This window comes from Apis laboriosa, unplaced genomic scaffold (assembly GCF_014066325.1).
Source record: "Apis laboriosa isolate Shangri-la unplaced genomic scaffold, ASM1406632v1 scaffold46_cov150, whole genome shotgun sequence".
Taxonomy (NCBI): Eukaryota; Metazoa; Arthropoda; class Insecta; order Hymenoptera; family Apidae; genus Apis; species Apis laboriosa.
Genome location: NW_025223399.1, coordinates 1,261,067 through 1,278,350, shown reverse-complemented (window position 1 = coordinate 1,278,350; position 17,284 = coordinate 1,261,067). Strand labels below are relative to the sequence as shown.

General features: G+C 49.2%; 1 protein-coding gene across 10 annotated transcripts in view; it reads right to left on the bottom strand.

Annotated features, from left to right (window-relative positions):
• Positions 1-17,284, bottom strand: part of LOC122716477 (serine/threonine-protein phosphatase 4 regulatory subunit 1-like) — a 108,492-nt gene that overhangs the window by 56,441 nt on the left and 34,767 nt on the right. For 2 of the 10 annotated variants that reach the window (XM_043939586.1, XM_043939587.1), the window contains one exon: positions 9,015-9,218. The exons of 2 other annotated variants lie outside the window; for them this stretch is intronic. In XM_043939586.1, the coding sequence (XP_043795521.1) occupies positions 9,015-9,218 (204 nt within the window). Of the gene's footprint in view, positions 1-9,014; positions 9,219-9,321; positions 9,360-10,195; positions 10,917-11,233; positions 12,898-14,179; positions 14,784-17,284 lie in introns of those variants that run through there. 6 more of the 10 variants (XM_043939592.1, XM_043939591.1, XM_043939588.1 and 3 more) reach the window with 6 other exon arrangements.

The following is a 17,284-nucleotide window of genomic DNA, read 5'->3' as shown; positions in this document are numbered from 1 at the left end:
TTGTACGCGCTCGAGTACGAATCTCGAATACCGACCGACCGACCGGCCGGGGAGCAATCACGGAGACTGGCAACACCCCGGTATTCGAACCACGTGGCCATCCAAGGCTCGATCCAACCAAGTTATCCGGAACGACTCGTCGTCGTCGTCGTCGTCGTCGTCGTCGTCGTCGTCGTCGTCGTCGTCGCGTTTTTCGCCTCCGGCCGACAAACGGATCACGACGGGCCATCGAACGGGATCCCATTTGCATTCCGCACCGGTACGCGAAAAAGGAGTGTCCTCGTCATCCTCGTCATCCTCGCACAGAAGCGATTTCCTTATCTCGAAGCGAAGCGTTTTCGTCGACGAGCGCATTCCTTTGAAATCGAACCCCGTTACGAGAGGGGAAAGGGACACCATCTCGTGGCGAATGGCCGTATCAACGTTTCCTCGTATCGCAGTCCGGGAAGAGGAATTGGATCGACGGACGCACAGGTGTCGGAGCGATCCGCGTCGGAAGAGTTTTAGAAGCGGAGTTTCCATCCCTCCTTCCCCGATTCTCGCCAATTCGTACATCTTTACCCGGTAAAAACGGGAACGGAAGGAGGAGAAGAAAAAGAGGAAAGATCGGTGGCCGCGACGCGTGGATACGTGCGTATCGTACTCGAACGTCCTAAACGCGACGCGACGCATACCGCCCCCTCCTTCGCGGGTACGGGCGGGCAAGAGATCGCAGCATCACGGCCGGTCCAGTGGCGTCGCTGCCCTCCCCACCGCCCCGCGAGAGCTACGGTTTTTCGGTGGTGGGACACCTCTCGCTCGCTCGCTCGCTACACACGACCAACGATCGCCTCTCGCCATCGAGGTTATACGTGTGTGCGTCGTGTATTAGGCGTAGGACGCACGCGCGCGCGCGCGCACGAGTGGCTGTACGGCCGACAGAGGGCAACAGGAGTGAGAGAGACGAGGGGCCAGGGGAGAGGCGTCGCGCCGTGGGAACCGAGGAAAACGTTTCCCGCATACCACCCCTCCTCCACACCTCTCCCGCCCCCTCCAACTCGAGAGAACACATCGACGCGCGGTTCACGTACGCGGCCGAACACGCGCGAAAGCGTTCGAAGCGGGACCGCGGCTAAGGAGGTATGGTCGCGAGACGAACCACGTGACCGGCCCGTAACTTCACAGCGTACCATCTCCTCTCTACCTCCTTTCTTCTCCTTCTCCGTCCTTCCACTCCGCTATCTTCCTCTCCGCGCAACGCACCTTCCCTCTCGCTCCATCACCCTCCCCCCTCTCCCCTCTTTCTTCCTACCGTCCTCGTTCGAACGACGCAGTTGCGCGTATATACCTACCGCGGGAGCAACTGCGTCGTAGGCTTCTCCTTCGCTTCCTTGTCCGGGCCGAACGCGCGCGACCACACGACTACGAGAACCGTCCCAAAATCTCCGTCTACCAACGCCAACGAATCGAAACACCGATGTCGTCCCCCCTTTTCTCTCTCTCTCTCTTCATTTCTGTTCTCTCTTCGTTCGTGGAAAAAACGCGTTCGAGTCGAACGAGACGAATGATCATCGGTAAGGGAAACACACACTTACCGATCGCTCGCAACAGTGGATAGATAGATAGTGCTCGATTCGACTTACCTGAAATCAAAGAGAACGGATTATCGCGTATACGATACGTGTAATTTTTAATTCGAAATCGTATATGTAAAATAAAACATTGGAAATTATAGCACGATGAACGATTATAAATTACGCGAAAAAGTTTGAAGAGATGAAGAGGGAACGAAATACCTCTTGTTGACGTAATTATTCATAATTTCCTGTTTACCCTGACACGCGTTGAAATTTACCTTTTAATACCCGATAGGCATCGTACTCGTCGATATCAACGTTCGATATCGTCGATACCTGGTTGAACTTGAACTTTTCGATCGTTTTATTAACGGGGATAACGAAGGAAACGATATATATATATATGCGATATTATCCGATCAAAGAGCAATCGTGGTTTCATCCAACCAATCGTTGAAACTAAATCGCCAAAGTCGAATCGATGGCATCGATGAATAAGAAATCTGGAAAAGGGAGGAGTGCAGCATCCATTTGGTACGGTTTAACATCGTCGAAGACGGTTGCACGGATAGAGTGGAAGAGGAGAGGACAGGCAGGTACGGAACAACGATCCGGGGGATGAGATAGGCACGAAAGTAACAGGTATGCGTCGAACGTGGAAATTTGAGACTGACACGAGCAAATGAAACGCGGACCCGAAGGTCGGAATACTCTCTTTCTTCCCTCCCTCCCTCTTCTCGTGAAACTCGATTATTTCGTACGAGGCAAACACGTACGAGGGATTCTTTCTTACCGATCGAGTCGATCTCGTTAAGGCTCCGATCGGCCATCAGATTTCTCGAAATTCAGAAATTCGCTTCGAAAGAGTAAACGAATTCATTTGGAATCGCTTTCGACGCGCTTCCCCGAGGTGTACGAGATGAAAGAGAGCCTGCCAACCTTCGTAACAACGCTCTCGCTTCCAGTGTTTCGCGCCGTTGTCTTTTTCGTAGATGGTTAGATTTTTACCACGATAAGTCCAAGTTTGGTCTCCGCGGCCGCGTGGGAAGCTATCCCGGGGCACATTCGCACGTGCAAGCGAGGAAAATTTCGCGCTTTACCTTGGCCCATCGATTACACCGTTACGCGCTTCGAGAACGAAAGGAGAAAGGAACGACTGTTTTCGAGAGCTTACGCGCGCATCCAATCGCTTCTTCCTCGCCCAACCAACCACGCGCGATGTCCAAGAAAACTCGCGTTTTAAAGCAATACGGAGCAATACGCGTATTAATTAGAGGATGGAGAGAGGAAGGGAGAGAGAGAGAGGGAAAGGGAAAAATGGGGAGAGAATTTAAATTACATCGCGTGGCGATGACAGGTACTCGGAGAAAAACGGAAACACCCGAAGGAAGGCGATCATCGTGTTACGAAGGATAGAAACGGTTGGTGGGGGAGGAGTGGAGGAGTGGAGAGGGAAATGTAGCGGAGAAAACGAATTTTCGCGGAAGGATTTGAAATTAGGAGGAGGAAAGTTGGCGGGAGAGCCGCGAGAGAAGAGAGAGAGAGAGAGAGAGAGGACGCGTCTCGTCGTTGCGGCGTCGGTCGTCGCCTCGGTTAAGGGCAACGAGGAGTAAAGTAATCACGGAGAAAATTGGTTGACGAGATAGTCAGATTGGCCGCTGGCCACTTGACTGCTCGATTGTCCAGACACGCCCTCGGCGAAATGAAATTTGATTTTGTCGGGCAATTTCGCGCCCAAATCAACCACCCCTTGCCGAGACAGAGGAAAGAGCGCGTAGCATCTCTCGCGCGCGCGAATAGCAACCGCTGCGATCGGAGGAGCGTGGTGTTGTAAAGCGACTGGAGTTAGAGGGAACGGAGTTGGAGGGAGAAATTGAAGGGGAGGGAGGGAGGGAGGGAGAGAGAGAAAGAGAGAAAGAGTAACCTCGTTAAGAGCCGCACCCTCGTGGTATTGGCCTCATTGAACGTTTAGAGTCATCTTTCCAAGCGTCGAGTGGCCTCTTAAAAGTTCAAAGGGGGTAGAAAAGATGGGGGTGTTCCGCGTCGTACGTTCGGGGAGGAAGGAGTTACGCGCGATCGTGTTTCGGTCTCGTTTCGTCGATTCGAGGGGGCGAGGATCGGGAGGTGAACCGTTTCTCTCTCGTTTCTCTCCTTCTCCTTCCAAGTTGGGGCGGAAGAGAGAGCGAAAGGGTCGACAACCGGCGGTCGCCGATCGCGGCGGAAACGAAAAGTTCGGGGCGAGAGGTGGAGAAGAAGGATGGAGAGAGAGAGAGAGAGAGAGAGAGAGAGAGAGAGAGAGAGAGAGAGAGAGAAGAAAAAGTTTGTACGAGAACATAGATATAGGTTGGAAGGCAGCGAACAATCTTGATTACGCGAAAATGTCGTACGATTCGATTAGGGCAGCGAGCGTGAATGTACTTAAGCGAGCAGACGCGCGCTACCATGGTCCTTGTAATTCAATTTCTTTAAAGTAATTACTTGTTGCTTCTACCGTGGAAGTTAGTTTCCGGTTGAAAATCAATGGACGCATCCACGACGGCAGCTTTCTCATTATGCGCTGAAAGCGTCCTCCCCTGAACGCGATCGATCAAGGAGGGGATAGGGGGTAGGGAGGGGAGGGGGCATCCGATTACGAATCGAGACAAGGACGTATACACGCGCGTTTCTTCTTCCTTTCGATCGATCCTGATTTCCCTATATTCTTGTGTCCCGGAGAATCGTATTTTATCGTTCCGTTCCGAGTCGATTCGGGGAAGAGAAAAGCTAATTCCCGGCCGAAGTCGAAAGAATCGTTAAAGCGTGAGGAGGAGGAGGAGGAGGAGGAGAGGAAGGAGAAACGGTCGGTAAGGTAAACGGTAAAATCAGAGCCGCCATTGATACGGAGACCTTACGCCGCAGCCTCGAAACCTCGAGTTTACGACCTCTTTGCCGAGTTTCTTTCGTAAATACGACGTGGTTGTTTCGAACGTGGAACGAAGAAGCGGAAACCGAGTGCGAATCGGTAGATAACCGTGCCAAGGACGACCGATTCGTGTCGATTATTTGTGGAATATGACGAGAATTACGGCGTTCTCTCTCGCCGCCATTTTGCCGCTTCGACTCCCTATTTTAATCCATCTTCCAAAATCTACCCATTACGATGGATTTAACCTACGTTTACGCGTTATGCGAAAACCGATAAATAACATGGTTAATTTTTTTGGAAATTTTTATTTGAAATTCCAAGATATTTCGAAACAAAAAAGAAAAAGAAATCGCTCGGAGAGGAAGAACGAAGGCGCGAGATTTCGCGGTATCGTTTGAGATATTTTGGACTTCGGAGAGAAACATCCAGTTTCTCGGCGAATTTACAGCGCCATCGTTCGTTCCACGATTACTCGAGCGAGAGTTAATCGGTCGATCCACTCGTGTTGTTATTCGATAAAGATCGGCCAGATCGAGGCCCCGATTCTTCTTCTTCCCTGAGAAAGAGACGACCGATCGAACATCGCCGTAATCCCTTTAAACAACTCTAAACGTGTTTCCCTTTCCCTTGTTTGTCTTTATCCGTGGACGCAGTCACGTGAGCGTGCAAAATTCTGCGCTCTTAAAATAACTTGGCAGGTAAAAGGAGTCGTAGTAGTAGACAGAACCCGGGAAAACGCATCGCCTCGTATTCGAAATCGAAGAAACGATAAGACGTATTCTTTCTTTCGCCTTCGATCGAATGCACCCGAACTCGCGATTCATCCCGCATCCTATTTAAAAGCGCAACTTTTTCACGATGTAAAAAAAAAAAAAAAAAAAAAAAAAAGTATCGAGTAGGAATCTCTGTCGCGTCTACGCCCCCTTTTCCCTCCAGATTCGTCCAACATTTTTGAGCGAGCAAGAAATCACGAACGAGTTCAACGAACCCTTGTTTCTGAATCGCGGCGCCATAGCGACCCCTAAATCACTGTCACGGCGAATCGTCGCTATCTAATACTCTATCTTTCGCACAGCTTATAAAGGCGAGCTGCGTGCACGCACCGCATTTTGCATCGTGCCGCGTGCGCGTGCAGTTGCGTGCCTGGCACGGCAGCGGGCCACGCACCTCTTTTTCGCAGTCACGCACCAAAACAAACCCCCCCCCTCCCCATAACCGCGCCACCGAACCTCCGACTTTTCTTCGCCGACCAACTCGCTCGTCCATCCATTTTTTCCCATCGTCGCGGTGACGACGTAGGCCGCGATGTCGGTGGAAAATTCATCGTGCAACAACTTTCCAACAATGAAAAGCTCCGACCGACTGTTTCGAAATTAATTGGCCGCGAACGAATTGGACGGCGTCGCTTTCCGATCGGTATTCCTTCCTCTCTTTCCTCTCCTTCCCCTTCTTCTCTCTTCTTTCCTCCTCGTTTTAGAAGGCAACGCAGCTGTAAAGACGGTGGTTTTGCGACGCGGTGCACGCGAAATTTACGACACGCCGTTCAATATTACACGGAAGGTGAATATTTCACGGCGGGGCAAGTTCAAAGAAAACGTCGTCACCGGCGCTACGGAACACGTCGGCGTATCTTAAATCGGTCGTGAAGGGCCCGGGCCCCCACCGCCTCTGTATCTGCATTAAAATTTGCCCCTCGAGGCTCGAGCGTACCTGCGTATTTTACGACTCTTTGTAGATCGTTTCGTCGACGTCGAACGAAAACGACGGCTCTCGCCTAGACGGCGACAAACACGACAACGGGAACGGCTCGAGACCCGATAGACGACGTTAACCGAACAAGAGGGTTGAGAATCAATTAGACGGCGAGTCACCGGAAGTAAGACATGTACGCTTCCTGACGCGCGCGTCATACCCCATTGTTCCAACACGAGAGAGACTTCATCTTCTCGACGTACGAGCCACCTGCACCCTCCTCTCCTTCCCTTTCTCTCCCGAGAATCGATCGCGAACACGATCGCGACACTTGTTATCCGCCAAAGGAAGGAAGAAAGAAAGAAAGGAAGAAAGAATGAAACTGTTATCGTTATCGTTCGCTTTATCATAACGAATTCCTTAAACGGTTCGATGATCGAACGATCGTATCGCTATTTCCGACAAATTATATAAATCGTAAAGAACACGAGTGGGACGCGTTACACGCGTGAAGGAACGCAAACCAGCCTCGTTAAGATCGGGACACGTGAGCCCATAAACGAGTACGTTCCGTTTTACCTACGCGATGTAGGCGGTCACACCGTTTCCAACCACCATTTTTACCTTCCGACCGGAGAACGGATCGACGAATAATCTCTCGAAATTTTCTTTCTCTCCTTTTCCCTCTCCCTCTCGTTTCCAATTTGTCGCGAGATTCGATTCGACGTTCTCGAGCGACGAAATCGATCCGCCTTGCGATCGACGATAATTCGTGAAAAAAATTCGATCCTTAGCGATAGGAAGGAGGTGCCCACGCGGATGTGCAAAACAATGGGACAATGTCAAAGTACAATTATGGTAGCAGCCGAATGCGATTCGCCCACCTCACTGCGTTCCACGCACCTCGTTTCGCTCTTCGCCTCTTTGTCGCTTTCCTCTTTATTACCGTCCATAGCTATTAACGCGACGTTTATTCCCCATCTATTCAAACGCGAATTATTTTAATATCTTTGCCGCGTGACAAACGTACTCGAAGAAAGATCGAGATATTTCTTACGAATTTCCTATCGATTGGTGGAATTTTAAGAAAATTGAACCGCCAAAAAACGCGATCGTAATCGAAACTTTCGTGCAATTTTTCGTCTCTGTTGTTACGTCGCGTCATTATATGTGCGAATGTATCGCCATTTTTAAACAATTTGACCACGAGAAACACGAATTTGGACACATTTTCCAACTTTTCGATCGGTTAAATCCGACACACGCTCGACCAGTTATATCTCTCGATCGTTATTTCGCACAAATCTGAACCAGCTATTCGATCGAATTGGAACAGAGATAGAAAAGAATAATAAGCTGTCCTATCAACGCGATTTCGAATATTTTAGGATCGATCTAATTCTCCGCTTGCTAATTTCCATTCGCAAGATCGACCTTTCCACGGCAACAGCTATCAATCTCCATTACAGCTTCCGACAAGCGTCGCTTTCGGGCGCACCTTCCCTTCTGCGTACGCCCTCGAAGCGCGTTAAATATCGTTCTACCTATTTCTGAACGTGTCTGAACGTCGATACGAACGATGCCCAGCGAGAAATTACCGAAATCTTTGAGGGGAAAAAATTAAGAGAGAGAGAAAACGAAAGAGGGTACGACGACGACCCTCCTCCTCTCACCCCTCGTTGGAAAGTTGGCAGACTCGATCGGTTCGTGCACGACCGGCTGGCCTGTGTATCTTTAACTTTCCGTCGACGTCCGTTTCTCTCTCTTCGATGTCTCCGACGAACACGTCTCGCGACGCATTGAAATGAAAATCAGTGCAAGCAGTTGCGCCGATCTTCCTCAGTCGATAAAGTAGTTGTACCAGTTTTACTCGAAACCCTCGACTGGTCGCGACAGGTCGAAACGTGAATACCAGACGCGTCGTCTCGTAACGAACGTTCGTAATTTCGTGAAGAGAGAGAGAGAGAGAGAGAGAGAGGTAAATGAATGAATAAAAAGAATTAGAATTTATAACGATCGAAGGATGGACGAAAAATAAAACGCGTATTTACGAGACAGGAAACCTCTCTTATAGGAAGGAAACGCGGTGAACCGACATTTCTCTTCGAACCGATGAGAAATAATACAATATGGGAATGAGAAATTCTAATTACCGGAAAATGCAAATACTTGGAACGAAACCGTAAAATGGTAATTAGCGTTGGTAGCAGTTTCTTGGACGTATCTTGCATATGGAACTCGGTAACGCGTTGTAGCTTCGCAAACGCCACGTTCCTTTTCCTCCCCCGACGAATCGTCGTTGTAGGGGGAATTCGTACAAAAACTTTTTCGAATGAATCTTTTTTTTTTTTTTTTTCTAAGTAATTTATTTCAGGTTAAAAGATTCGCCTGGTACGTACATACGTTGAAACAAATTTGAGCATCCTGTTCCTAGTTCCTAGTTTCAGTTTTATATACGTATAAAACGTTTCTCAATTTTTTCATTAGGGAGTAAGAGAGAAAAGAAAAGGAGAAAATTTTAAAGTCGGGACGCGTAGAGCGCGTTCGTTGACGCGAGATTATCGCGAAATTAAAAGATTGGTGAAGCGTTTTTCAAAGCGTCCGATTTTCGAGAGATTAGAAAAATGATTTCTCGCTAAGTCGCCGAATGGATGTTTACTCGTTTAACGAAGAAGAAGAGGAAGAAGAAAAAGAAAAGAAGGATACGAATTCGTTGCGAAATCGGTAAGACGATCGAACTCCGTCCGAGAGGCGATTAAACGGATTAATCGAGGATGGTATCCAACGAAACGGATACGTAGACGTTGCGCGATCGTTTCACGGATCAGGCGGGAAAGAAATTCTTCGATCGATTGGCTTACCTCGTAAGACGAAAGTAGGACGGGTTCGTTCCAAATCCTGAACAACGCACGGCAGACGCATCATTGGACGGTGCGAGAGTGTCGGTGTGAGGAAACGATTGGAGAAAACGCGGACGGTGCATCTTCGGTTGAAAACGGTCGGGCTGTATTCTCAGGTTGGTGATCGATCGCGGGGAATGCGAGACGTCGAAGTCGATAGATTGGCTGTCGGTCGAAAGGAAATTATCCATATCAATATCGATACACACGTGATATCATTTAAGAGGATTTTTTTCGGGCATCGATGACGCGACAACGCGATTCTCACGTGTCCCTAACCCGGGCCGCCATCTTGCTCGTCCACCATGCGAAGTCAGATCTCCCCACCACCGATCGTCGCCCCTCTTCCAATCTTCGTAAAGCAAAGTTTTTGATACGCCAATTCTCCTCTAACACCTACTTCTGCTTCTCACCGTTCCCGCGAAAAACAATTTTCAACCGATATCGATCAATCCATCCGAACGAATCATAATAATAATCGTAATAATATCGCGTACCGTAACACCGTATTTCTCTCTCTCTCTCTCTCTCTCTCTCTCTCTCTCTCTCTCTCTCTCTCTCTCTCCCTCCGATTCTTCTCCGCAGTTCTTCGACGCAGAGACAAACGCAGGACACACGCGCGCACAATATAGTGACGTAGTAACGCGGGGATATACACGAAGAGCGTACACATTGGGAGGAGGAGGAGGAGGAGGAGGAGGAGGAGAGTGGCGCGAATCTCCAATTCAGATAAAAAAAACGATACGTTCGGGGACAAGATGGTGATTTGACCGCCGGGAATTCGACAAACGAAGAGCGACGAAGCCTCGACGATGAAGATTTCCGTGAATCGACGCGTGAGAAGCGAAATCGGTAACGAGCACGAATCGCAAAACGTTGCCATGATTTTAATGTCGTGCGTTGCAGGGTGATTCAGTTTCGCAGGAGCGTCGATTGGTGATGAGTCATGCCTCTTCTTCTCTCTATTCGTTATCACGTTACGAAGCTTTCGGCATCATCGTCTCGTGATTCGTGGCTGTTGCCAATTTGATCGTTCTTAACACGACCTTGACGAATATCGCGATACGTCGCATTCTTGATACATCGAAACTGGTTGGAAGAGAGGAAGAAGAACTGTCACTCGCTTGTCACTCGGGTTTTACCTTGGTGAACCATCGACGATCGATCGGACGGATGGACGGATAGATGTGGATGGATGGACGGACGGACGGACGGCCGGCTCGAGCACAGACGGACGGTCCTCGGTAGGCGGTGCCACGCGCGTTCTCAGACGCGTGAAAAGAATTTCGAACGTCGCACAAGTCTGGCCTTTCTTTCTTCGTCGCACGATGGAAGCACGAGCATCCATTCACAGCCTCGCGGTCAAATTCCTATTCGAAACGACGTGGAACGATGACGTCCGCGCAACGATCAGCCGAACGAACCGAGCTAACCGAGTTTTATTCCCGGAGAAAAAACGAAACGCAGATTCGTAAATATATCCGCGACGTGTTTACGATGGGCCGCCGTTGCGTTGTAAACAAGGTCGACACACCGTTTCGAATCTTTCATTTTTCTTCGATGCGACACTTCCAATCCAAAAAGTATGAAATGGACACGATCGAACAACGACGAGCAACCAGTGGACTCGCTGTGGCGTTCGAAAATAGAGGCGCCGCTTAGATGGCACGCTCGAAGCCGCCGCGGCGTTATCCGTCTTATCGCTCGGCCCATTACGTAAGCCACACACCATGTCGCCCACGTCTTTCGCAAAAGGGGCTTCGTGCGCGGTCGACGGACGAAAGTATAAAAGACGAACGCGGAATAAGCTAATACCGAGAGCGAGAAGCGAGAGGGAAACGAAAGCAACGTGGAACGGAACAAACGGGATAAACAAAACGAAGGAACAAACAGCCGGTTATATTCGTGATACACGATCGAGTTTCAAAGCTTTCCACCTCCTCGTGACGAATGGCTGGTTGTTGGGCGCCACGGAATTTCGCGGCGCCTTCGGGCCGCGTTCACGTGAACGCGATTTACTGCGCAGATTCCAAGTCACGCGGTTCTTCATTCGTACCTACGTAGCCGCACACGATAACTTTTCTTTCTCTATGTGTCCCGCTGCTGCCCCTCGGACGTCGAACTTTCCTCATCCCCACTTTGCGCGTCTTTAACCTCTTTTCATACTACGTATGACTTACGTTTTCGGTTCTTTCCCTCTATCCTATCGTCCACCATGCTTCGTCGTCGTTTAATGCCGTAAATCCTCCCATCCTTGTCTTTTCTTCGCTCCTCGTCTCACCACAGAATTTATTTACGACGATTCTTCGTCTCGTCGACATGGTATATATATATACACACATATATATATGTATTGTATATGTATATATGTATACATATATACATATTGCGTGTCGTGTATATATATATATATATATATATATATATATACACCTTATATTTTATTTCTCGATACTCTTCGCGCACTTTTAATTATCCCATCGTCCATTTCCAATTTCTTCTTCCGCACGGTTTATCATAGGATAACTCCGGTCGTTGTCAAGTTCGTTGTTACCGGCTGAACAAATTTCCTCGCTCTTCTATTTCGATTGATCGTTCGTTCCTTCCTTCCTTCGTTATCGTCCTCGTATTCGTCGAATATCACGAGGGGGACGATTTCGTCGATCACGACCGTATACGTTCTTCGCACTCTGCGTACAATTTGCCCATTATACAAGATCCAGCGGTTATTCCTTGTTCTCGCCAGTTTGCCGATTGGCGCGTTTCGCGTCACGAAACGAGCAAACATACCGGTCGAGCGCACACGTTCCGTTGACCGTTCGTCGTTCGTTCGTTCGTTCGTTGGTTGGTTCGTTGATTCGTTCGCGTGTCGCTTCCCGTCCCTGTTTTGTCACTGTATCGACGATTCCATGTACGCTTTTCCCCCCCCTCTCCCCCATCACTGTCAATTTTCTCCGACTCGGCTTCGAATCGTGACGAAACACGGTCCCGAACGCGACAAACAACTCTGTCGAAAACGTGAAAGTGTGCGTAACGCACGAGCGTCATGAACGGTCCGATGTATGCGTGAGAAAACATGTACCGACTCGCGTGCGCAGAAGCAAAGCGCACACGCGAGAGACGCAGTTTAAGCCTAAGGAGAGAGAGAGCGGCGACGTTACGGAGGTTCTCTGACTCTCGTACTACACACTGGGTGGCCCGGGTTAGCGTACGACGCAGTTAAAATGGCCGCGAATATGTTGTTTTCTCTCTCTCTCTCTCCTCTCTCGTCCATCCTCTTTTCTCGTCCGTCGTCTTTTCTCCTTTTCCCGTAACGGGTCGTCCGTCCGTTTCGTTGGCACACACGCGACATCGTCGTCGTCGTCGTCGTCGTCGTCGTCGTCGTCGTCGTCGTCGTCGGGATTCACGGCGTGGCCCGGCCCGTGAAATCGAGAACGGTTTTCGTTCAACACGACACGACGACGAAACCGTGCTTCGTTGTTTGTTCCTCGACGGACGGAAAAAATAGAGACATCGCGAAGTCGGACGCGAACGCGAAACCACGATTCGCGATGACACTTTGAGCAACGGACACGCGCGAAGTTCCGCGTGGGACTGTGCGCGCTAACGTGAGTCTGACGCCGCCGTGCACGTCGACACAACACACACCGAACGCGAGATGCGACGCAAGAGCGCAGCGCCACGCTCGGTCGTCGCCGAAACTGCGAGGGTAAATAGCGCCCTGTTAAGGAGGGGAGAGCAACGGAGGGGTAGGGGTACTAGGGGAGCAGAGGGAGAGACTACTCGCGTACCGAGCAGTGTACGCCGCGGCGGGAGGGGGGAGAAGGAGGAGAAGAACGAGGAGGGAAGAGGGAGGGGGGAGGGGGGAAGGAGGAGGAGGAGGGGGGGGAGGGACGATGGGTAAGGGAGGAAGAAACCGAGGGAAAGAAATATATAGAGGAAGAGAGAAATAGAGCAAGAGAAGAAGGGGGCGGGGAGGGGGCATCTCAAGAGTGCGTCGGGCCAAGTGCGCGAGTGTCGTCACATCCGGTATTCGGGGTGGCGCTGTACTGCGATACGTTTACGTGTGTGCGTGCGCGATAAAAGGCCGACGTATACGCGTATATGTGCGCATGTTTGTGAATACGAACGCGTATAGGGTGAAGTGAGAGCAGCGTAAGCGTGACACAACATTCCGTCCGTGCATCGTGTGTACGCGGAAAATTATGTGGCACAGGTCGCTGGGATTCTACAGATATGGGCTGTCACGTGAGACGAGCATATGGCTGGTTTGGCCTGTTGAAAAATTCATAGCCTCGCTTTTGCCGTGCTATCGCGTCCCGGACTTTACGCGCTTCGCTGTATCGAAAAGTATAGGATTCCGATTGTCGCGCGTTCGCGGTGGTGAATCGGTCGAACCGGTAAACGAGCGCGCGCGTGCCACGGAACGAACACGGAGTGCAACGAATTCCAAGCTATGCGGAAAATCATATTTTCTATGCCGCCGGTACTGTTACGTTGTTATGCGTGGATCTCTTCTCGTTTCCGCTACGAATTCTTGGCATACTTAACGTCGCGTACCACCACGTTGTCATTAACAACGCGATCTCAACTTTGAAACGCGTTCTCTATATACGAAATTATAGTTATTACGAATATGTTGATCACTCTCTCGATCGATATCGAGATTAAATTTGCCAAACGATATACGATACGAAATGCGATCGATGTGAAAAAAATGAAAATAATTAATCTTCTTTCAAATGTACACGAGATACATTTTTACGCGTTAGAAAGTAGCCTCGATATTGCCTCGATTAGAGACAATAATCGGTAGCAAAGAATAGCGCACAACCGTTCTAAAAGTAGCTTGCGAAGCATCGAGCGTCAAACGATATGCTCCCGATTAAATTGGGATTAAGCGCGAGAGATCTGCACGGTGAAGCGAGGATCATTGCGAGACAGAGAAACACGCCTTCGCTCGGTACGTCCCTGATTGTTACGGAATAGAGACGCGGCAGAAATAGCACCGTTCCTCGACATTCCTTATAATCCACCGTCTGAAAGCGGGGACACGCAGGGAGGAGATTGTGTGAAACAACGTTGCGCGGCGACTACGACTACTAACTACGAACCACGAATACGACTACCACGATATTCGGTTCCGCGTCACTGCTACTTTTCGCTGTGTTGTTGTACATCGTCACACGCGACAGACACGCATCGCATCATGGTATATTCCGTTTTCCAGAATGTGCCGCACTAACACGCTCGTGCCAGCCAATTAGATTTGTTCGTAGCCTCTGGACTGGCAGTTGTGAGAACGCGCCACTCGTTGAAAGTTTTCTTCTTCCTCTTCGTACGAACGACAAAGAGCTCGCGCTCCCGCTCCGTGCTTACGTTCCCGCATACCATCGATCGTATCGTTTTCGGCTGGTCTCTTTGTCTCCTCGTTGACACCAAATTGTCAATAGAGCGAGGAGACGAATCATCGATAATTTCGATCGCCATCGCCATGCTCGAATCCGTGCATTCTTACACGAAAACACGAATTATTCTTCCACTCGTCGTCACTTTTCATCTCTATATTGTTATTTCTCGAATCTCGATGTCACAAATTCGCCTTTTTTTTCTTTTCTTTTCTTTTCTTTTTTTTTTTCTTTTTTTTTTTCGTAATCGCAATCACGGCTCGTGGAAGAAACGAGGCGCCTTCGCATTCGAGACGAACGAGTTTCGCGGAATACTAATGACGCGTACTCCGAGTATTACCGAGTGACTGACGTAGAAAAACGAAAACTCGGGGAACGTTTTGTTGCGTTATCGTTCGACGCTGTCGAGGAACGACCTCGAACGGGCCGACAGTATCCATACGTATACGTGTGTGTGCGTGCACGTACGTACGAGGTTTCGCGCACGGAGAAGCGTGCACGAGCACACATTTAAAAGTCACGTGGCGCTTGACGTCGCGACGATGCAGCATTTCATTCACGACGATCGATTTCATTAGCGAAACGTCGACGTTCCGCCTCGACGAAACCTTTGAATCGACCGGCTACGTTCGCGTATCGTGAAATAATTTTTCACCGACATATCGATTTATCTGGCCGTCCGTGCACGCCCGTTCCTCCAACCGATCATCGGCTACCGATGACGTGTGCCGATAACGCGCCACTCACGTTTCGTTCACAAACGAAAATATCGCCGCGGCCTCTCCTCGTTTATTCTCTTCGTTCGTTCGTTCGTTCGTTCGTTCGCATCGTCGTCCCTGCTTCTTGTGTCTACGTATATCACGTGATACGCGTGACGTTTACGTTTGTACATTTTCCTCACGTGTTGGGCAAACGTCACGCGTGGTCGATACCGATTGTCGTCCGCCTATCTCTCCAACGCGAATATCGTAGATGCGCGCAGTTACGAGAGGGACGCAAGACCGCGGGCACAAGTAGGGCAGCCGAGAAGAAAAAGCGAGATTCATCGAACATACGCGCGTACATTACACGGTGCACGCAATGCTCCACGACGACAATGGGAAACAATAATCGACGTTCGAGCATCGCGTCAATTAATTCCACCGCGCGTTATCGGCCGTAGTATCGTAATCGTGGAAGCTTTCGAGCGCCGGTATACGACCGATTTTTACGAGCAATCGGAATCACGCTCTAGCTTCTTCCATCTTCTCTCTACCTCTCCGCGATTCGAACGTACTCCGGTGCGCAAATATTTGCTTTACGCTGCACACTCGCTTCAGTTATATCCTCGTTATATCGCTGTTATATCGCACCGTTGCATAAAGTATTACGTTCCCTCTTTTTCCTTTCCTATTCTCGAATCATCTCTACGAAAATTTTTCGCTTCGTTACGCGATTCAACGTTAAATCGGGATCGAGTGGAAGACGATCGAGTCAGATACATACCTTACAGACGCGTTATCGATGTATCGATCGAAAACACGGTTTCTCTTCATACGGGTACTTTTAATTTTTCGACGCGTAACGACATCGATAAAAAAAAAAAAAAAAGAAGAAGAAAAAGATCAAATAGATTTTTCCGGCGCGATCGATCGTTGAGAAAGATGGACGAGGTTGACGAGATGTCGGACGAAGATCCGACGATTGCTCGTCCAAAGTTTCGCGTAAACATACTTGGAGATTACTTCCCTCTAACGCTATCGAGGGAATTATCAATTAGAATTAATTAGCAATTAAGGGAACCGGAGGACCAACTTTCCACGAGTTACCAGGACGACGCTCGTAAAGAGAAAGCGAAAGGGAGAGGAGAGGGAGGAGTTTCGAGGAGTCGTCTTTGTCGGCACCAATCGATCCGACAGCATTTCTCATTCAACAGGATTTCACCCTTATCGAGATCCGTTTAACAACTCCTCGCGATAATCGGTGAGAAATCGTCTGCCGCCGATACTTTTCTCTCTCTCTCTCTCTCGAATCGTTCTCGCGGAATGGATCGATAACGCGGTACATTTGAAATACGAAACGGAAACGTAAGATGATCGGTGAGAAATCGCGCGAGAGAACGGAAGGGAAAGGAGGAGAGCGCAATCTTGCGCGACCTTTGACACACAATTTAATACACATTCGAGTCGGATCACATGGCCCGTTCATCGGTTCATCGCGATGCGGTTACTCGAGTTATTGTTTCGTTCCCGGATTATCCGGGATGGAAAGAGAAAAAAATTCGTACAAACGTTATGGAATAACCGTTGCTCTCTCGGTTTGAAGAAGAAGAAAAAAAAAAAAATGTATAATCTACTATATAACAGTTTCAACCGAGATATCAATATAACGTGAATAGCGATGACGAAAGCGTAGACTTTGCATCGAAATATTCATACAATAATAATTACAATATTCTATTCGAGCGATGAAAGCCTGGATAAAGAACAATTTCGTTGGAAAAATTTACTTTGTTTTTGAGTTACGAGCCCTTCTTCGCTCCGCGTCGCTTGGAAAAGAAGAAAGAAAGAAAGAAGGAAAGGTTGTCCGCCGATCGATCGAATTCCCATTCGAGAGAGGAGATCAACCAGGAGGAGAGGCGGTCAGCCTCAAAGACACTCGGGTATTCGTCGCACGAGTATTCGAGTCATAATTTCTCATAGCGCGAAGAACCGGTTTCTCCGTAGGTAGTTCAGCTGACTCACGAATTTCCTCGACATTCCACTCGGCCGACACACGTTCCTAATAACAATCTCGGATTCCGCGGAATCGTGATTCGCGACTCGAAACATCGAAACTCGATCA